A 22,545-nucleotide genomic window follows, 5' to 3' on the forward strand; every position below is an offset into this window, starting at 1 on the left:
TCCATAAAGCTTAAAATTTTGTATGCGTTTACTACTATAAAATTGTATTTATATATAACTTGTTGTTCTCTAGAAATTATAAAATGAAATAAAATAAAAGATAACAAGATAAATAAAAAATCAAATAACACATGTTGATCTTTTTTTTTCAGAAATAAATATTAATTTTTGGTTGAATATTATTAGTAGCACTATCTAAAAAAACAGTAATTTAAACAATAAATGCTTTCATAACATAGGTAAAATTTTGGGATAGAACGTTTAAAAAATCGTAAACTAACTGTAATTAGAAAAGCTTGGATATATACTCACTAATATAAAACAGCTGCAATATTCAAATCAACTAAAGAAGCCCTTTAAATTTATTAAAAAAAATTGTTGTTTTGATATAACAATAATAAAACACGTTTATAAAAGATATGTACCTTTTTTTCAAACTTTAGTAAAAAGTCTTAGTGCAATTAACTTATAATTAATTTGAGATATTATTTAAAAATAGCTTATTTCAATTATAAATTTATAGAATTATCTAAATATTTATAATTAAACAGTAAACGCGTTGTTAACATTAGTATTTTTATTAAGTAAGTTAATACTAGGATAGTATCAAGCTTTTGAACACCGAACAAACTTAAATTGTATTTAAAATGTTTTACTAATATAATTAAGAAACTTTTTTTTTCATTTAATGCTAAAATTGACAATGAAAAATAACACAATAAAAACATTAAAAAATTTCTAAAATAAAATTATAATTTTGAAAAATATGCTTATACTCTAATGAGTAAAGTATTTTGTTTTAAATGTTTGTAAATGCAATTGTATTTTCATTTAAATAAAACTACAAATGTTATTGTTATTTTTTTTTCTTTAATGCAAAAGTCTCTCAACAATAAATTTACTTATAAATTAATAATAGTAGTTTGTTGTGTAAAGCGATTTGAAGTTGATCAAAAAATAAATACACAGTTTGATTGTGAATTTTGTTGAAAAGATATAACAGGTTTATTTTCATCACATGCTTTTAAATGGATTACAATTTGTTTATCAGATTAAATAAAATCAGTATATAGATATAATTTTTTTTCACTAATGTTACGATTAAATAATAGAACACCATATTTTTAATTAAAAATGTTGGTAACTGAGAGTGTATTTTCAAATAATAAAGCCAATCCTCTACTTATGTTTGCTAACTATAAAATATGTTTGTATGTCATACAGTGATTAGAATAAACTTTTACTATATGAAAGACTAATCGTTAATTTGTTTATTGAAGATATCTGAAATGAACACAATAAGTAATAAAATTTTATGAAAAACGGTTTTTTTAATACTTTCTGAAAGCTTACAAACAAACTTATTATTTAAATTATATAGTTTACAGTAAAGCTTTTGGTATATCGACACCTAGTCATAGACATTTTTACTTCTGAACTAATCAAATATTTACAAAATGAAATTAATCAAGAGCTTTTACGATTAAATTTGTTTATACAACAAAAACAATGTTTTTTTGACAAGTGTAAACAACAAAAAAAGTGTTTTAAAACCTAAAAAAGTTACTGATTAACAAGTATTTTGGATGAAAAAAACATAGTCAGAATATAGTTATTGATCATACTCATAAGAATATTTCAAAACATAAAGAAAATGACTGAAAACTTAGTAATCAAAAAAAGTAATTTCTTGATACTCGTGGTTATTAATATTTTGATAATAGGTAAGTAAGTTTAAACTAAATTAAAATATTTTAAATAGGAATTTTTATTTATTGAAATTTTATTTTGTTTTATTTTTGTTTATAGTTATAAAATAAACTAATCGCTAAACTTACAAAGTAACAGTTATAAAAAAGTATCTAATAAGAAGGGTTTATAATATTTTAATGATTATATAAAAAAGAATTGTTGTTAAAATTTTGAAGAAAAGTTTCAAGTTGAGAAAAGTCAAAAATCGTTGTTAATAACTTTATATTGTTTATTAAGATTACTGCAAAGATATTAAAGAGTTTTTTTATTTTTTTATTTAGATCTTTTGAAATTAAAACAATGTCTAAAGCTGGTATGTTTAGTATATGATAACTTCCACAGTTTTACTAAATTTAGATAAAAACTAGTTAATCTTTGAATTTTAGACAAAATTACAAAAAATATTCTTAGTCTATGCAAACTGTGATATATTTTAGCTACATTGAACTTTTAAAACTATGTTGAATTTATAGAATTTACTTAAAAATATCAGGTAACACAAGAAAGAATATCTAAAAATACAATTTTATGACGCAACATTAAAAAGCAATAGTTGAAAGAATCGTTAATAGAATCTTATGCGTTTATCAATATAACATAGAATAAAAAATAAAAAATGCTACTGTTGAAAACCAATGGTATAAACTTTGAGTTAATTTGAATTTCAAAAAGTTAAATAATACAGAACAAAAATCTACCATTTGAGCATGTTTTTTATTTCTATTTAACAAATTTACAAAGATGTATTTTTTCAAATTTGGATAGATTTTTTCTAGTTTTTATTTTTTAAACCTTTGTGTTTAAAAATGTCCTCTGTCCTATAAGAACAGTTTACTTTTTTAGTTTATTCTTTAAATTTCAAAAAGTTTTCATGAACAACAGTGTTTTTTTTTTTAATTTTCAGTTATCAAAGTGTTCTGCTTTGTTTGCAAAATGTTCAACTATAATTTTGAGTAATCTTAAATCATATAGGTAGCATAGTTTAAACCTTATTGGAAAGTAGTTAGTATATTTTGCTTTTTTCAGCTTTTAGTCAGTTTAGTTACTTTAAGTTGTATAAAGTTTAAATGAGTCTAACTTTATTATGTCTTTCATTTTTACTAAACTAAGGTTGACAAACATTTAAATAAAAATTATACTTTTACTTGCGGTAGCGGTCCTTTAACCACAAAGTAACAATAATAAATATTGAACTTCACCACTCGATCATCAACAACAGTATCCGAGACAACCTGCAAACGGTCGCTTTTTCAGATTTTACAGTTCGTTCAGTGCATATGTAATTAAGCCTGCTTGATTAGATTCTAACAGCGGTTTCTCGCGACTATGCCTGCCTGATAAATCTTAACAAGGACGCAATCGGCCGTAAGTTGTCTTGGATACTGTTGTTGATATTTATGTGTTGAAGCTCATTATTTTTATTGACTGGGCGAAACATCTCAATTTTGTTGGTGATTTCCGGAATAAATACTAGGAAAACAAAAACTTTATTTATTTTTGATAACATAAAATAAAAAAGCTGCTTTGAAAGCCTTAACCATTATTGAGTGAAAGTAAAAACATCTAAGAATCCTTAGATGGTTAAAAATAAGCAAGACATACTACTTTGTGTAACAGCTTTATTCTAATCAATTTAAACTTATTTGCTTCTATAAAAAACTATTTACGTTTGTATATATTAAAAACATTCATAATTTAAGTCTATAACACTTATTTTATTTGTAATCAATATCTATACAAGCATTTGCTAAAAGTATTATATTTGCAATACTACTGAAAAAAATAATCACTGACATTTATTTAAAACTCATAAGTTGGAGTTGGACTTCTCGCTGGTCTAGTCGGTAGACCAGAAACTAGCTCAAATGATGACGGCTTAAACCCTTCAAAAACTACCACGACAGCACCGACTACTACACCTATAACAGAAAAACCTCTTGGACCGTGGAACAACATACGGCTTCCACTAAATCTTGTTCCATACCATTACGATGTCGAGCTTAAACCAGATTTACAACCAGATTCTGAGGGAGAATACTGGTTTACTGGCACGAGTTCCGTTGATTTTACTGTTGCAACTGAAACAAACTTCATATACATTCATTGTAATAAGCTTGATATAACAAGTATATCGCTGATGTCATATAAAGTTTGTTAATTTAATACTTTTTGTACATTGTAAACTTATTTTAGCAAATTAAGATAACATATGTAGTTTAGCACTACTTTAAAGGCTCAGGTCTAAGTAAAGCACTTTTTATGAGTTTACTTATTTTTGCACATTTTTAATTTAGCTACTTACTGCTTTTCAGCATTTTCTTAACTTAAGTAACAGTTATTAAGATACAAGGTTACAAAGTTGGATCTTTATCAGGCTCCTAGTAGATGGAGTATAACTAAAAAAAAAAACGAAATAAAAAAGACTATTGTATTAAAATCCATCTTCTATTAGAGTAGTTTTTAACATTCTTTTCTATTAGAAAAAAAATAAAAAAAATTAGGGGTTATAAAACAAGTAGCCGTTACACTAATAGTTTATTGAACGAAAAAAAAGACGCTCAAAATATTTGGTTCTAGGACCAGGTGCACAAAAAACCTTTTGGTTATCGAGTCACATACCACGGATACCTTTTAACGTCTTGTCCAGGACTTATAAAATTTTAATTTCTTTTTTCCTTTTTATTTTTTAAACGTCCGGTAATTTGTTTCCATAATCATGAAAGGTAAGTTTATGTTATACCATACCGTTATGTAAAGAATTTGACAAATCTTAATCTGTTTAAGAAGTTAAACACTGTTATGTTTTACAGTTGTAACTTCAACCTTTTATCAAAAGTTAATGCTAACTTGATGATATTAAAAATACTCCAAGACTCTTACTTAATATTTCTTAAAAATTTTCATCACTAAAGTAGTTTTTATATATATTTTTAATAACAAAAATTTAAAAAAACTAAAGATGTAATATATTAATTTATTCAAAGATGTTTTATAACTTTAAATAAAACTTTGTTTATTTTAAGTTTTCAAAGTTACGCTTAGAGAAAATGAATTAAATTTAAACTTTGAAAATGCGTATATTTTACTTGCTATGCATAAAAAATTGAAAAAAATTAAAAATCTAGTTGATATGTATGCACAACTACAAAAAATAAAGGACTTAATTTTAACAGGGCTCTGAAGTTGAAATAAAAAGTTGGGAGATTTTTCAACCTTTTGAGTATTTAGTTGTAGAATTACAGCTGTCTATAAAAACAAATGAAAATTACACTTTATTTACTAGCTTTAAAGGAGAGCTAGCTAATGACTTACGCGGTTTATACAGAAGCACTTACACTAACGTAGACGGCAATGATGTGTTAGTTTTGTTTTCTAGTTGATTTATTACTATTTGCAGTAAGAGCTTTATAAAAACTTTGCTTAAAATATTTAAACAAAAACCTATAAATAAAGTACTAACATTTTAGACATTAGTATAGTTTTAAACAATTAAAAGTTACAAATCACAAAAAATCTAAGTAATATCAGTAAATGGATTCAGAAACATGAGGAAACATGGTCAAAATGTATAACACTAAAATAAAATAAAACATTTTAGAGTTAATATATTCTACTAAAAACACTTGATTTACAAAACTAAACTATTAGTTGAAGAAATATTCATTTAATATTTTAAATCGAAGAAAAACAGGAGAAATACGAAGTAAAAACCCTTTGAGAAAAATATTATCTTGTTTTATCAAACTAAAATTTATTTATTACAAAACACTAGATATACAAAAAACATTACCAAAAAAATTTCAACCAAGATTTGTAAGTTTATTTAATCAAGTAACAATAAAAATACTTAGCGTCATAGCTGTTTCTCAGATGCAACCAACAGATGCGAGAAAGTCTTTCCCGTGTTTCGATGAACCAGCTTTCAAAGCTCGTTTCGATATTAAATTGACTTTTAGAGATGGTTTTTATGGTATCAGCAATATGCCTGAAAAAATTACTGAAGTTAGTATAAGTTGTAATTTAAGTATGAGTTTGCATAATTGCAATACTTTTATTAAAGAAAGTTACAAGTGTTTAGAAAGCTTCATAAAAGAAAAATTTTACCTTTTCAGGTTTTAATTAACTTAATATGTAAGGATAACTTAGTTACACAAAAATGTTATATTTAGTATTTTTATTAGTTTATGACCTTTATTTTATACTAAAACAAAAAAAAAGTTTTAAAACGAATAGTTTCTATAGACTTGATGAACAAACTATTTGTTAACTGAAAAGAAAGACATCTATACGGTGATAAAGACTTGCTTTTAGACTCAAAATTAAAAAAAAACACTTTAAAATATACTTAAAATAAAAACAAAAATTCTTAAAAAAAAAAGAACGTTTGCAAGTTTGTACTAGGTCAGACTTTTGCTTAAATTGATAAAACTCTGAATTTCTTTAAAAATATTCAGTCTAGTAATTTTTGTACGTGTAAAATTTTAAATTTGGTTTCTTGAAAACATAATTTCATTAAAAAAAGGATGTTGGGGATGGTTGGAAACGAACAACGTTTGAAGAGACATACCCGATGAGCACATACTTACTTGCGTTTGTAGTTTGCGACTTTGACTATGTTGAAAGCTTTACCAGCAGAAACGTGCAAGTTAATATTTAAATTTTGTAAAATAATAAGATCTAATATAAAATGTTTAAACTTACTTTGTTATAAAGCTACACTTTGTAGATCATTCAGTATTTAGTTTTTTAACAACATAAAGTGTTTTAAAAAACTAATACAGATATATTTTTTTACTGTTTTTATAATTTTTTTTAAGAATATAAAATTTTGACAGACTCGAATATACTCAACTGATGTTGCTGTAAAATTCAACACAACATTTTATGCTAAAACTATAACTCCAATTATTCTTGATTATTATGAGGAGTACTTTGATGTTGATTACCCTCTACCTAAATCAGGTTTCCTTTTAATAAATTAAATGTTTGTACTAAGATGTATTTCAATTATCAAAACATGCTTGATAATCGAGATGATTCTTTTTTTTTGTACGAAATAGTTTTTAAAGTTTTTGTTCTAATTTTTTTGTTAATTTTACACTAACTTAAGAACTAAAAAAAAAGTCTGGATATATAATTTGGTAAATTTAAGAAAAATATTTTATAAAAATATGCTTTTAAGAAAAGTCTTTGAAGAAAAAAAGTTGTTGGAACCTCAGACACTTTTTGTAAAAACAAAAACTTTACGAGACTGAAAAATAGAATAAAAAACATATTTTGTCTTAACTATAACTGGTTTAAAAGCATGCAATAAGCTCAACAGATAGAATTACTAGACAGCGAAATTATTTTAGCGATTATTTAGTAAATGTTTATCAACGTTGTTAGTTAAGTTTTTATAACAGTTTTGTTTAATTTAGTTAGTTATAACTTTAGCTGATTTTAGAACAAACACTAGCTTGCTTTGAAGCCCTATCAACTGAAAACAATAAACAGTAAAAATACTAATATTAAGATTAAAAGTAAATTTGAGTAACTTATACTTAACTTTTCAAGAAAACGTACTTTAAAAATTGTAATCTGTAAGTGTTCTACCAGATCAGATTTCAATTCCGGATTTTGCACTTGGAGGAATGGAAAATTGGGGATTAGTTATGTACAGAGAAACTGCCTTGTTATATGACCCAACAATAAACTCAGAGTCAAATAAAGCTAGTGTCGCACGTATTATTGCACATGAGCTGAGTCATCAGGTTAAATTTGCTCTCGATCTTAATTTTTTAGTAAATGTTTTTCAATGGTAATTTCAAAAATAATCTATAATAACAGTAAGCACTAAAGAGGAATTGTACCTAGTCTATTTTTTACAAAAGTTTTGCTGAACTCGATCGTATTATATTTCTGTTATTTATCCACCAGTTAAAAAAATAACGGTTTAGTTTAGTTATAAGTTGAAAATATACGGAGCGTTTTTTTAAAACAAATGAAGTACTTTTTGATACTAACATAGTTTTAAAATTCAGATTACTAGTTTAGTTTTATTTATTTTATGTTTTAAATTCTATTCTTGGTTAAAGTTAAGTTAAAAATTTTTTTTAATTTTGTAAACAAAAGTAAGTTCAATCAAAAGATTCTAAGAAAAGCTCATCATCATTAAAATGAATGAGTATTTATTACGACAAAACAGTCAAAAAATTTTAATTTAAAATTACAAAGTGTCTGTATAAGTTTCTATAAGCTAAAGTTTAACAAATAATAAAAAAAATAAATTTTTAAATATTCAAAAAGTATGTGAAAAGATGATTAACTATATTAAGAAAATATATATAGAAGAATTGTTATCGTTGAAGAATCATACAAATGCATCTTTTAATAAAAGTTTAATTATTATAAAAATTGTTGCTAAGTATGCTTAAAACATGTTTTTACATATTGTTAAAATAAAGCATGATGTTACCTTAATCTACAAACTATTTAAGTTTAAAAACAAATTTTCTTTGATTTATATCTTTTAAAGCTTTAATTCAATATATTTACAAGTGTAAGTTTTAAGGTATATACATAATAAATTAAGAATTAAAAGCATAGGTCACCTTTGAAATTTTATATTCAAATGTAGTATAAAAGTATTGTTTTTTAATCTACGGTAACTTTACTTGACTTTTGTTATTGGTGTTTCTGTTTTAAGAGCATTTAGAGTTTCTTTCTGTTTTCACTGACTTTGTAAAGCATTCAAGCATTATAAATCTAGGATTAGTTGTAAAAAACATAACTAAAAATAACTACAAGGATAGACTATTAATAAACCTTTTATTAACATTAAAATTACACGCTAATTCTATATTATTTTTTGTGATTTATAAATTATAAAAGCAGTAGCTATATTCATAATCCTTATTGTTAAAAAAAGCCATTCTTTTAGCAAACTTAAAAGTTTTCATCTACATTATAGTTTAAAACCCTTACTATTTTCTATTAAATTAAAATAACGATTACAATTTAAATTTATAAAAAACTAAAACAAGTAGTTTTAAACTATCAAAAACATGAACGGGTCAAATATGCACGTAGGGAAACTTTTGCACGATGACACTTTTTCACGAAGAGTCACTCACGAGAGGTTACTTTTGCACAAAGACACTTTTACACGGAGGGTCACTTTACGAAGAGTCATTTTTGCACGAGAGTAAAAAAAAGTGTTAAAAAAGTTAAAAATAAATAAAAAATTACAAGAAGAAAAATAAATAAAAAATAAAAACCAAGAAAAAAAAGTTACCGACCGAGGGTAAGGGTTGGGAGTAACATTGATAATAAAAATAGTAAAATAAAAGATAATAAAAAAGCAAAAATAGAATAAAAAATTATCAATTGAAAAAAAAGTTACCGACCGAGGGTTAGGGTTAGGGGTATATTTATATTGAAAAAAAATAAAATTAAAGTAAATATAACACTAAAATAAACTTTAGAAAAAATTAACCCGTGCAAAAGTGACCCTTTGTGCAAAAGTTTCTTTATGCAAAAGTGACCCCTTGCGCAAAATTGATGTCTTGCAAAAGTGTGTTTGTACAAAAATATCCCTTCGTGAAAAAGTGACCCATCGTGCAAAAGTGTCTTCATGCATAAGTGATCATTCGTGCAAAAGGGTCCCTTCATGCGTTTTTGACTCCTACCAAAAACATCTTTGTTAAACAATAGCTTAACCTCGTAACTAAAGTTAATATTAGTGTTTAAAATGTTTAGTGGTTTGGTGATCTGATAACTCCAGTTTGGTGGGATGAATTATGGCTCAATGAGGGTTTTGCTACATTTGTTGAATACATTGGAACATCAAGAATGGAACCAGAATGGAACTATGTTAGTTTTTTATAAAATTATTTTTTTCTCATATTTGTTGAAAAGTTAAACACTGAAATGCAAAACTCAGACGAGACCGTAAAACTAATTTTTCCATAGTTTTTTTAATCATAAAACACAATGTAGAATTAACAAGTTAGTGATAAGTTTTGAAACTTTTATCAAAAATTTTTCTACTAGCTGGACACATTTGTAATAAGTGACCTAAGAGACGCAATGTCGGTAGATGCTCTTACTTCCTCTCGACCTATTGTTGCCGAAAATATTGAGACCCCTGCACAAATTAATGGACTATTTGACGACATTTCTTATAGCAAGGGTGGTTGCATTATTAGAATGATCGAACACTTTACTGGAGAAAATGCGTTTAAAACAGGATTAAAGGTTATACAATATATATTTTTTACGCATAGATTAGAAAAAATTTAAGCTACGCATATTGTAATTTTATAAAGCAGTTTAAAATGTTAATACGAAATAATCATAAAGTATTGAGCTTTAAATGTTTTATGTAACTGAATAATGTTTGAACACTAAAAATTAGTATTTAAATAAAATACTAACTAAAATAACAAACACTAAAACCAAGTAAAAACTAATTATAGTGGATAACATAGTATGAACTAGATTAAAGTTAATTGTTTTCAAAAGTAAAGTTATCTAGTGCTTTTTATAATTGTCAAGTATAGTTGTTTAAAACTTGATGTATTAGCTTTTAAAAATTGTTAAAAAACATTGAATATCTCTTATTTACTCCCAAATATTTAAAAAATAAATTATTCTAGCTATGCATAAACTGGGAACGAGTCATTTTTGCGTAAGTGGACACTTTCGCACGGAGATACTTTTGCACAGTGTCAATTTTCCAAGCAGGGTCACTTTTGCACGAGTGTCACTTTAGCACGAGGGGACACTTTTGCACGGCGTCACTTTTGCACGAGAGTAAATAAAAAATTAAATATATATAAAATAAAAATAAAACAATTGAAAAAAAAAACAAGAAAAAAAATATAAAAAGATTAATTAATTTAAAAAACAAAAAAGAAAGTTATCGACCGAGGGTAAGGGTTGGTGGTGACAAAGATAGTAAAACAAAAAAGAAAAAAAAAAGAATTAAATAATAAAAAAACAAAAATGGAAATAATAGTTACCGACCGAGGTTAAGGTTTAGGGCAGGGGTCGGCAGCTTTATGTAACTCGTTATCAATCTAGTGAAAACCTTTGAGGGCCGCATTTATTAAAAAAAAGGTTCTGATTATCAGTACAATAATATTATTTTAGATCAGAAATATGATAAATTAGAAATATTAGAGCACTAATAAGGAGTAACTATAGAATTAAGAGCCTAACTGTTAGTTTTTATTATAAACTCTTAAATTTTTATTATTTTAAGAATATTTATATCTGACTGAAAAGGAGCTTGCGGGCCGCAGATTTTGAGTTTGAGGGCCGCAGTTTGCCGAACCCTGGGTAAGGGTAACAGTGATAAAAAAAAAATCCTAATAAAATTTTTTTATCAAAAAAATACATGAAGAAAAATATATAAGAAAAAAACTTAAAAGAATTTAAAAAAATTGAAGTTAACAAAAATAAAATTAAAACTTTTTTCAACCTGAGCTAAAGTGTCTCCATACAAAAGTGTCCGCTCGTGCTAAAGTGTGCAAAAAAGTTGCCGTGGAAAATTGTCCACTTGTGCAAAAGTGACCCTGCATGCAAAAGTGACGCCGTACAAAAGTGTCCCCTCATGCTAAAGTTACGCTGGTGCAAAAGTTTTCCCTCGTGCAAAAATGTCACCCAACCGCATAATTTTTTTACTGTTTAAAGTTTAAACTTTAAACCCTACTGCATTTTTATATTTAATTATTTTTATGTTATTAATATGTATTCTATAGACAAGTAAAACTATGTTTATTGAAAACAAACTTTTTTAAAATAAATATTTATTTATATACTAATATGTAATGAAACAGTTTAAGTAGCATTCAGTTTAATTTAATTTTTAATCTTTTATAACTAGCATCTGCAATTATATCTATATCTAAGCCAAAATGCTGAAAGTACTTAAAGAAGTACTAGCTATAAATATAAATATAAATATACATACAAAACTATTCAAAACATAAATTTTATCATTTGTAAACAAAATATCCTAGCGAAACAAGTTCACTGGAATATATAATAATAACAAATTATACAGTATCCTTCTTATATTACACTAACACATGTTTCTGTGTGTTAACAGATTAAGATTTGTGTTAACGGATTATTAAGTTTTATAAAAACACAAAATACTATATTCATTATTTTGTTCAGATAACTTCCATATGAAATTATATTAAAATATTTTTTTTTGACAAAACAAATCTGTAAAGAGTAACTAGTATAAAATTAATGTTCCTAAAAAAAACTCGTTTAATATAATAAAACCTGTAAAAGTGGAAAAATTTATTTTATAAAAAATAGGTGTTTTTTTATTATTACAAAGGTTTGGTTACATTAACATGATGTAGTTGATAGTTTAAAAAACTACAAACTTAAATTTGAAATTGCAGTTTACTTGCGAAGATCAAAAATTTAACATAAAAAACAACTGTTGGCCAATTTGATTTTATAAACGTTATTCGTTTAAATAACAATTTACGTATAGCTTTTTTATTGGCTAATTGTTTTTTAGAACTATTTCAACAAGTTTGCGTACGGTTCTGTTGATCACACCAATCTTTTTAACTACTGGGAAGAGGTTTGCTTAGCTTTAGTTATTTTAACAAATAAATCTTTTACAAAATTATTTAACTTCTAGTTATTTTTGTAGTTGAAGTAAACTTAGAATTATTTCCAAACAACAATAATACTTTAAACTTACTTAAAACAACTTCAGGCACTGCAACAAGAATCTTCTCTAACATCGCCCCCTGGTGGCTTCAATGAAGCAATGAATACATGGGTGATCCAGATGGGTTTTCCTGTTGTAACGTTCAGCAGAAAAAGTGGTTCAGACAATGTTGTTGCCACGCAGCAACGATTTCTTCTCGACCAAACAGCAGATCCATTGAAACCGCAATCTCCTTATAAGTAACAAATAATATTTAAAAGCATATATATTAAAAAAAATATTTGTAAATTTATTGTTGATTTTATTTTATTTTTTATTAATAATAATTAATACCTTTTTAGTGATAAAAATTTTATGGTTCAATACTTATAAAAATAAACTCAGCTTGAAAAGCTGATACGATTTTTGATAATTAAAATGTATGCAGCTTACAAGATTTTCATAAACACCATAATTACTTAAATATAAACTTACAACGTTGTTTTTCTTTTAATAATTTATAAATTTAAGAAGAGTTTGAAGTTTAACTAAATTAGTTTAAAAAATTCAAAGAACTCTCAAACAATTGGAAATAGTTACATTAAGTTCTAAAATTTTTGTCGCACAGTTACAAATGGTCAATACCACTTTGGTATCAAGTACAAGACGAACTGGAAGAAAACTTTTTGTGGTTTGAAAAAGAAACAGGTCAGTTTTTATAAAATACATCAATTAATATACACTTTTGATATTTATAGCTATTTTTAATAGTTTTTAACTTTCCCTTATAAAATATGTTTTTTAATTTTCTTTACTATCAAAATTATGGGAAGGGGTCAAAACTTCACGAGGGGACAAAATTGCACGACGATAATTTTGCACCAAAGGTCAACTTTGCACCGAGGGTCATTTTTGCACGACAGGGTTAGGGTTAACAACGATAGTTAAATAAAATAATTAACAAAAATTATTATTAAAAAAAGCGGAAAAATTAATAAATAAAAATAAATTAACTAAAAAGAAAAAAAGCTACCGACCGAGAGTAAGGGGTAACAGTGAAAGTAAAAAATAACAAAACTAAATTATATAAAAAACAAAAATAATAAAAAAATTAAAATACAAAAATAAATAAAAAAATCAACCTGTGCAAAATTGTCTGCTCGTGTAAAAGTGTTTTCGTGCAATTTACTCCCCTCGTGCAATTTTGTCCGCTCGTGCAAGTTTGACACCTACCCCAAAATTATAAACTTTCAGGTTAAAAAAAAAATTATAAAATTTTAATTTTCATATGGCCAACGTTGGAATAGAAAATACAACGGTTTTTGTTTCATTCCACAACTATTTTCTCCTCTGTACAGAAAAATAGCTTTTAGAAATTTATCTGTAATACTAGGCAGCTGGGTCAGTATGAAAAACTGGTAAACATCAGTAGCATAAAAAGTAGCTTAGCATTACGTTTAACCTATGCTATTAGATGACTAAAATAAAAGACTTTTGCAAACCATTCAAAAATAAAAATTAGCTTAAGTCTTTAGTAACAAAAGACCCAACTACAAGTATTAGAAAAATACTTAATTTCTAAATACTTTTAGATTAAAACGCTTTTAAAACTGAAGTTAAAATGTAATAAAAAAATTAGCATAATCATCTTTTAGCTTTTTTCACATAAACCAAGTTTTTTCATTTACTTAAAAAATTCTACCTAAAACTTAAAAATTAAAGTTAGCTTCAGAAAAAAATTCTTGCAAGTTTTTAAACCTACTTTTTTTGCCTTTTAGCAGTTTGTTGTTTACTGACCTGCTAAACTCGCCCAATTTGAGAAATCCTGATTTAATTTTTTTTTGTTTTGATAATCAGAATATAAAAATGAAATATCTGTTCATACATTAGTTTAATATGCGTCAACTACAATCTTAAAACTCAACTCAATATAACGGCTTACTACAAACAAACAAGTATTAAAGAATTGTATCGTAGTTTTTTTAAGAATTAATTAGTCGACAAACTTGGCTTGCAAAGTCACGGCGCTCGATGCATATTTTAATTAAAAGTAATTATTTTATAGTTTTCAATTTGGTTCTTAATTAAATATTTACTCTTTACTGGTGCTCTATCATTTCTTTATTTTATCACGTTTTTGTTTAAAGTAGTATATTGTCTGCCGACCTTTAAATAAAGAGTTATTTTTTTTATGTATTAATAACTTTAGCATCTATAAAGTACCTTATCAACCTTACTTCGAACACGGGTTGCAAATGTTCTGAAAGGTTCATCGTGGTCTTGATGCAAGCTCACCAGTTCTGCTTTTTTTTACACCAACTGCAACTTTTATGACTGCTACTGACTCCATCAATTTAGCTACTTAATCTTCTGATTTAGCCATCAACCTAGGATCAATTGTCAACATGAGATCACCAAGTTTTTCATGCGTACATTGAAACAGTTGTATGGTTGCATTCTGCCTGCTTATGTTTGAACCAATTTTGAATGCCTCCCACCTGCGAATGGAAGCAAGCCATGTTTTTTGGCTGATCCCATGGTCCACTGTTGGCCAAACCAGTTGAGGTTCATTTGACATGGATACACTTTTTGATGAACCAGAATTCTTTTCATGGTCAACTTTGTGTAGGTCCAGAACCTTGCAAACTTACTCACATGATTCATCTTGCGTTTGATAGCTGCACTCTTGAATTGAACACTTTATTACGACCATAATAAGATATTACACCTGAAAAATTACTCCTTGTTGAATTATGTGAATTCAATAATAATGTAAAATATCTGAAACAAAACAAGTATAAACATATAAACTAAAATGAGCTATAGCTTAATAATTCTATATTTGATGCTTAATTTAAAACTTGAATGACTAAGAACAAACGAACTATTTAAAGACATAATAGTTGACATTTATTTACTTACAAACAAAAAGCTTAGTTTATTATAAGACTTTGTTTATCAATAGTCTTATTACTTATTTCATCTATTTAATTTTTCTATTTAAACTCTTACCTAACTTTACAGATGAAGTAACTCTTAACATAGCTGAAGATAAGTATTTTATTGGAAATAATGAAGTGTACGGTTACTATAGAGTTAATTACGATGTAGAAAATTGGAAAAAAATAATTGATGCTCTAATGTCTAATTATGAAGTAATAAGTTCTAGCGCTTAGTCTTTTTTATTATACAGATTAAATTTTCAATTTACTATAAATTAATTTTTTTTTAACAGCCTTCCTAATAAAATCAAAATAACAGTTTAATAGTGCTTATAGGTCGTAGGTAAGCAAATTAAAACAACTTTTTACTTTCAGGCTATCAGTATAAAGAACAGAGCAAATCTCATTGATGATGCTTTTAGCTTAGCAAAGTTAGTTTTCGGACAAATTGAAATTTCTTAAAAAACAGATGACTTTAGATATACAACATTTTAATAAAAGTATTTGTAATAAATAAAAAATTACTTTCAAATATTCTAAACTTTTTGTTGAAAATTCTTTAACAACTACAAAAATTAGTAACTTTAACTATTGTTTAATTAACAAAAAAAAACGACTTCTCAACCTGAAGTCACGTTTAACAAAACCTTAAAAAACTGCATAAGTTAGAATTATATGTCTACTTTAATATCAAGTGTTTTTATGAAAATATTTCACAAGTTTTTCACAACAAGTATTGACTAGTTGGTCAAAGTTTTATTCATATTAATGATAGTTATAAACTTTATAGTGCCGGACTTCTAGATTTAACAATTGCGTTAGACACAACACGGTATTTGGTTCTGGATGATGAGTATCTGCCTTGGGAGAGTGCTTTAGATGCTTTGGCATACTTTGAATTGGTTTTAGGACGGTCTAAAGTTTTTGGACTTTATAAGGTTGTATATGGCATTATTTTGAAATCAAAAATATGTTAGTAAGCAAAAATTGTTTAAAAGTACTTAAAGAGTAAGTTTGAAAGTGATAAAGTTATCATAAGCAAAGCGATTGTGTATTAATTTCCAAAAAGCAAACAAACAAAACCCATCATAAAACAAAAGCAACTTTTTCAGTATGTAAAAAATATTGTACTCATAAACTTCTCTGTCCACTCTACATTTAAATAATAGCGTTATCTCTGTTTAAAGTTACTTAAAAATAAATAAAAACACTATTTTTTGTTATAAATTATATTTTATTTTAAAAATTAACTAGTTTTAGATAGTGTTAACGAGTTGTTAAAGTATATTGGTTTAATAAGAAATAACAAATAAGTGAACTTTAACTACTGTTTTAAAACTTACTAAATCAACTTTAGAGCTATTTGAACTACCTAGTTGAACCACTATACAATCAAACTGCATGGAAAGATTTAACCGACCACAACCAAATGCTAGTTTTATTTTTTATTTAACTCGTACAAAAAAAAGAATGTCTTGTACTGTTTAGCAAGTGTTAAAGAAAGTTTTAACCTTAGATACCAACAAATAAATGCAATTGGAGTAGCTTGTAACTATGGAAAGTCAGAATGTGTTGATAAAGCGCTTGAAGAGTTTAATAACTGGAAAGACTCTTCTTCTCAAGATAACAAGTAAAAAAATGAGCTTAAACTTTAATACTTTTATGTTAAAAAATATGTTTGCAAAGTAAATAGATATACGAAGAAGAAATTTTTAAACAATATTTAAATTATTTGTTAAAATAATTTTTATTTGTTTATTTTATACAATACTTTGACTAAACAACACATATTATTTATAAGCTTGTATAATAGCTTTGTAACTTAGTACTTGAGATCAGAACTTTAACATAAAAATGTATTAAAAACTCTAGCATGTAGACAAAAATGTATAGTTTTACATGTTTTGGCTTATCTAAAAGTTTTAAGAAAAAATAAAATAATTTAATAAAAACTTGTGTAGCAAAAATAAATTTTAATTTGTTCTTATAAATCTGTTTTTTTAAACATTCACAAACTTGATATAAACATTTAATAAACGATTTTAAGCATTTCTCCAAACCTGAGATCTCAAGTTTATTGTACTGCAGTTTCTTATGGTAATGAAGTTCAGTGGGACTTTTTGTGGTCAAAGTATCAAACTGAGACTAATTCTCAGGAAAGGTCAAAGCTTCAGTATGGTTTAACTTGTCCTCAGGAAGCTTGGATAATTACAAGGTTAAAGGTTAAAAATATATTTACTATAATTCTTGTTATTTTGTGATATATATGTATACAAATTTTAATTCTATAACAACCTGTCACGTATCTGTTTTAAAATACTGTTAATAAAATTGTATATAAAAAAAACATTGCTTATAAACTCGGACTAAATGTTTAAATTAAACTATTATTTTGCTTTAAACCACAGTACAACAGTTTTCTGTCATCGATTAACTTTATGTATTTTAATATGAAATAGTTAAAGCTAATATTATAAGTTTACTTTAAAAAACATTAACAAAACTAGCTACTACTAAGCAAACTTAAATTCATAAAACTAAACTTATTTAAGTAATAAAGTTTATAATTCAAATTGCGACAATTTTTTTTCTTTAATTTGTTTTGTAAACTTTGAGTAATAAATTTCTATAAAAAAAGGGTACTTTGAAATATATTAAACAACAGCATCAATAAAAATACAAAAAAAGTTTTGCTAGTTTAGTTAAAGTAAAAGTAATAGCTTCGCAGTACCGTTTGAATGTTGTTATTTAATTTGCATTAAAAAAGTTATCTCTTTAATTCAATTTTATATGAAATAAGCTGGTATATGTCCTGGACAGGACGTTAAAAGGTATCCGTGGTGTACGACTCGATAGCCGAAAGGTTCTTCTTGCACCAAGTCCTACAACCTAATATTTTGAGCCTCTTTTTTTGTCAAAGTTTATATAGGCAAACAAATTTTAAATCTGATTACCACATCATTTGACGGAAACCATCCATACAATAAAATATTCAACCGCAACACAATTAAAATATCATACAGTTGTACAAGTAATTTCAGAAGTAAAATAATAGCACACATCAATAAAATACTAAACAAAAACTTATAGACGATAAAATCACCATAAAAGATAAACTTTATATTGCCGTAAAGAACCTTGCACTTTAAACAATCAATGTCTAGTGTCAAGTACAATATACAAAACAACAATAACATCAAATAAAACAACAAAACAGTACTTGGGATCCAATTGAAACACTTTCAAAAAAAGATACAGAAACCACAAATCATCATTCTACAATATTAACAAAAAACATACAACAGAACTGGCAAACTACATTTGGAATTTAATAAATAACAATACAGACTATAAATTTAAATGGGAAATATTAAACAGGACAAAATTAAAATTCAATACTAAATTCGGTAACTTTGTAACTTATAAAAAATTAAGTTGATAAATTGGATAAGAACATAACATTAAACAAGAAAAGCGAAAGACAAAAAATATGCATTCATTACCGAAAAAATTTTTTTAGCAAAATTAAAACCAACTAAATATTAAAACAAAGTAAAACTTATGCCGCAAACACGAGTAGTTTAAAAAAAATTCTAAAAGTTTAAAACACCTTTCTATAAGTTAAAAACATTTTTGTAGTATAACACTTTCCAAACTTTCTAAAATGCATAAGTTAACAAACACAGCGTATTTTTTAAATTCAGCTAAACATACAATAAACTGTACTATTACTACTAATAATTGTTATAAAAAAGTTCAAAATCTAAATTTTTATTTACTACTGTAATAAACTTTAGCTAACTGAGGAGTACATGAACTTTTGTATTTCATGTACGAAACAGCTGTCTAAACTATTGTTTTTTATATATGTACATAAATATTTAGCTCCAATTCAAATTGTCGAGCACTATCGACCAGAACTTTTTATAAAATCTTTAATATATGTATATATATATATATATATAAAAGACCATATACTAAGCTAGAAAAGATAGTTTTTCTTGTCGGTAAGCTATTATTGTCAAAAAAATTTGCTGGCTGAACTTAATAGAAAAATGTGGTTGCGGGCCGTGTAATTTAATAAAATTCAACAAATTTAAGTTCTTAGAACAAATTAATTATTTTTTAAGCACTAAATTGTACTAAAAATTAAATAACAGCATACTTAAAAATACTAAAAAAAACTAAATTTTGTCTGTTTACCACAAGATGTTCTCGTGCTAAAAATAGATTTTAAGCCTCAGATTTTTGTTGACTGGCCGTACGTTGACCACCCTTATACTAAGCTATTACTTAAAAGCTAGATCAATTTGGCTAAATCAATTTGATAACGTACTTTTACAGTATAGTTTGCATGAACTTATTATAAATTCAAACTGTAATACAACTGTAACAAACTAGTTTTTAAGTACATTTCTGTAAACAAAATTCAGTTAATTTGCGATTATTTTTTTTCTTTTATTTCGTTTAACTGATCGTTTTATTGCTAAAATTTTAAATATTTAAATGATAAAAAAAATTAAATATAATAGCTCGTAAGAAACTTTATAAGCATGTGGTGTACGACTCGATAACCGAAAGGTTCCTTTGTACACCAGGTTTTTATACCAACATCTTTGAACGCTTTTTTATCGTTCAATGTACAATAATATTACTATTTGATTATAGTATTTATAAAAGTATGTAAATTTTTTTAAGAAAAAAAAAACTTCGTTTAAACATAGAAAAACACTTAAAAGTCTTATCCAAATCACATTTAAAAAAGTAAAACGTTTTATTTTTACACTGGAAATAAAATAACTAATTCTTAATTAAAAGAAGAAATAAAAAAGACGAACTTTTGAAAATTTAGCATATTAATTTTGTATAAAAAAGGTATTAGCATAAAATTAATAACTATTGTTAATATTTACAACAACAGCAGCAGAAAAAAAAACGATTAAAGTTATGTTATTATTAAAATTTAATTTTTGCTGAAAAATTAGTTGTATACTAAAATAACTAAAATGAGTACAATATTTTAAAGGATATTTTAATTTCCAAATTAATTTTTTATTAGAAAATTTCTCTTAAATACTTTTTATTTAGTTGAAAAAAAGTTCTTAAATACATATGAGATAGAACTTAACTTTTATACACTATACGTAGAACTTCAATAATATACAATGTAGCTTAATAAACTTTGCAACAAATCTATGTTAAAAAAGTATAAAAGTTCGAAACTTGAAGTAATTTGAAAACTTTTTACAAAAGGTTTTTGGATTATACTCTGGATACAAACTACGTGAGAAAACAGGATGCTGACAGAATTTATGAAAATCTTTGCTACAACGAGTATGCCAGGGATTTGACGTGGGATTTTATCAGAACTAATTTTGATTACATATATGAAGTGTTAGTGAAATAATTTTAAAACATGAACTTGGTTTTTATAACAATGTAAAACAACAAATATACTCGTAAAATTTTTATATAAAACCCTTTGAAATATTTAAGAACTAAATAAGTTCGTTAATGCTATTAACTACATAAGTGAGTTAATTTTATCTAACTTAATTAACCTTGTAAACATTACGTTTGTTTTAAAACTACTTAAAAATCTAAAATTTACAACAAAATTTTAATTCATAATTTTTTTAAAGACTTAAATAATTAAGTTAAAGATCTCAGACAAAAAAAACGCAAAGTAAAGAAATAAATTAGCACATCAAAATTTTTCTAGTTTCTTCTTTTTTAAACTAAAGAAAATATAACTTAAAAACAAATTGGATAAAGAAAATACTTTAGGTACGGAACAAGCTTTTTCAGTTTTAGTGGAATAATAAGTAGCTGTACTTCACATTTTTCAACACAGTTTGAGTTAGACGAGGTAAGTATTTTATTATGTATTTGTACTCGAAACTGAAAAATAAGAAATTTTTTTTTACAACTAATGGTTATACATTTTAAAAAAGACATGCTTAACTAAAAAATTTTTTTTTTAAACTATACATTTTTTTTTACTCTAAAGACTTTTTGAAAAGTTCAGTTTAATGTCTATCTTGTGTATTTTATTATATGTTCATAAAATTTGAGTTAAATATTATTTTAAAAACTTTCTAATAGCTTTTTATTTTAAGCAGGTTAAACTTTTTTAATCAAATAAACCATGGTCGATTAATGCTTGCTTCTTCTTTAAATTAGTCAAAAGCTGATAAACTGTATTTATTTTATTCTACCTTTTTTCATTGAATATTAAATAATTATTTGACTTTATAATCCGTATTGTTGTTTTATATGTTTAATTAAAAGGATTAATTGTCATCCTTATATAATTTTTTATAAATTTAAAAATCATTTACGATTTTTAAAACAGCTTAATAAGTTTTCTGTGGATTTTGCAAACAAGTTAGGCTCAGGTCAGCAAGCAGTTGATCAAGCTATCGAAAAAACAACAAACAATGTGAAATGGAGAAGCGAAAATGAAGAAGTTGTCTACAATTGGTTGCAGCAAACATTAAATGAAATAGATGAACAATAAACTAATATAAAATGTTTATTTTTTACCGAATTTTTGAAAACTCAGCAAGAATAGGCATTTAAATTCGATTTTATATTTATTAAATAGCTGTACATCTAGTACATTTAACAAAATTTTTACAAAATATTTAAAAATGTTTCAAAATTTTTATAACACTTTACAACAAACCTACAAGGTAAAAATCATCATATAACACAAAGGCAAGCAAACGTTTTAAGTCTATAAATCATCTATTAAACATTCTAATTTATTTTATAACTTTAAAATGATTAAACTTAATATTTTTCAATCAACTATCTAAAATAAAATCCAATATTAAAACCATAAATAGCCTTATGATTTAAACTATATGTTATATGCAAAATGTTTACTAAATAAGCTTTGACAAAAATTATAAAATACAAATATTTGTAAAACTGCGATAAGACAACAAGTACATTAGCCTCAACTAAAAAGAAATACTTAGAAGATTTGTTTAGATTAGATTATTAAAATTGGTGTGTTTAAAATAAAAGGCAAAAATTAAATACAAAGTAAAAGCTCAGAAAAAATTTTTGTTTGATCTAAAATAGGAAAAAAAGTTTCAGTTTAAATCGAATCGTTTAAAACTTTTGACTTATTTTATATAAAAGTAAACGATGTACTAAAATAGCTACAATTTGGTA

The 22,545-nt window shown here is 25.3% G+C and overlaps 1 protein-coding gene across 1 annotated transcript; it reads left to right on the forward strand.

The window, feature by feature from the left end:
* Positions 1 to 1,654: 1,654 nt before the first annotated feature.
* Positions 1,655 to 21,880, forward strand: LOC145836632 (aminopeptidase N-like). Its single transcript, XM_082944419.1, has 21 exons — positions 1,655 to 1,724; positions 3,567 to 3,901; positions 4,926 to 5,110; positions 5,604 to 5,754; positions 6,275 to 6,397; positions 6,588 to 6,714; positions 7,351 to 7,505; positions 9,493 to 9,606; positions 9,787 to 9,990; positions 12,281 to 12,346; positions 12,485 to 12,678; positions 13,047 to 13,126; positions 15,443 to 15,573; positions 15,736 to 15,791; positions 16,151 to 16,298; positions 16,718 to 16,791; positions 16,877 to 16,990; positions 17,408 to 17,575; positions 20,614 to 20,754; positions 21,148 to 21,229; positions 21,716 to 21,880. Exons 1-21 carry the CDS (start codon positions 1,655 to 1,657, stop codon positions 21,878 to 21,880), a joined length of 2,883 nt encoding a protein of 960 aa, XP_082800545.1.
* Positions 21,881 to 22,545: the final 665 nt, after the last annotated feature.

Source organism: Thalia democratica, chromosome 5 (assembly GCF_965202585.1).
Source record: "Thalia democratica chromosome 5, ktThaDemo2.hap1.1, whole genome shotgun sequence".
In the NCBI taxonomy this organism is placed as follows: Eukaryota; Metazoa; Chordata; class Thaliacea; order Salpida; family Salpidae; genus Thalia; species Thalia democratica.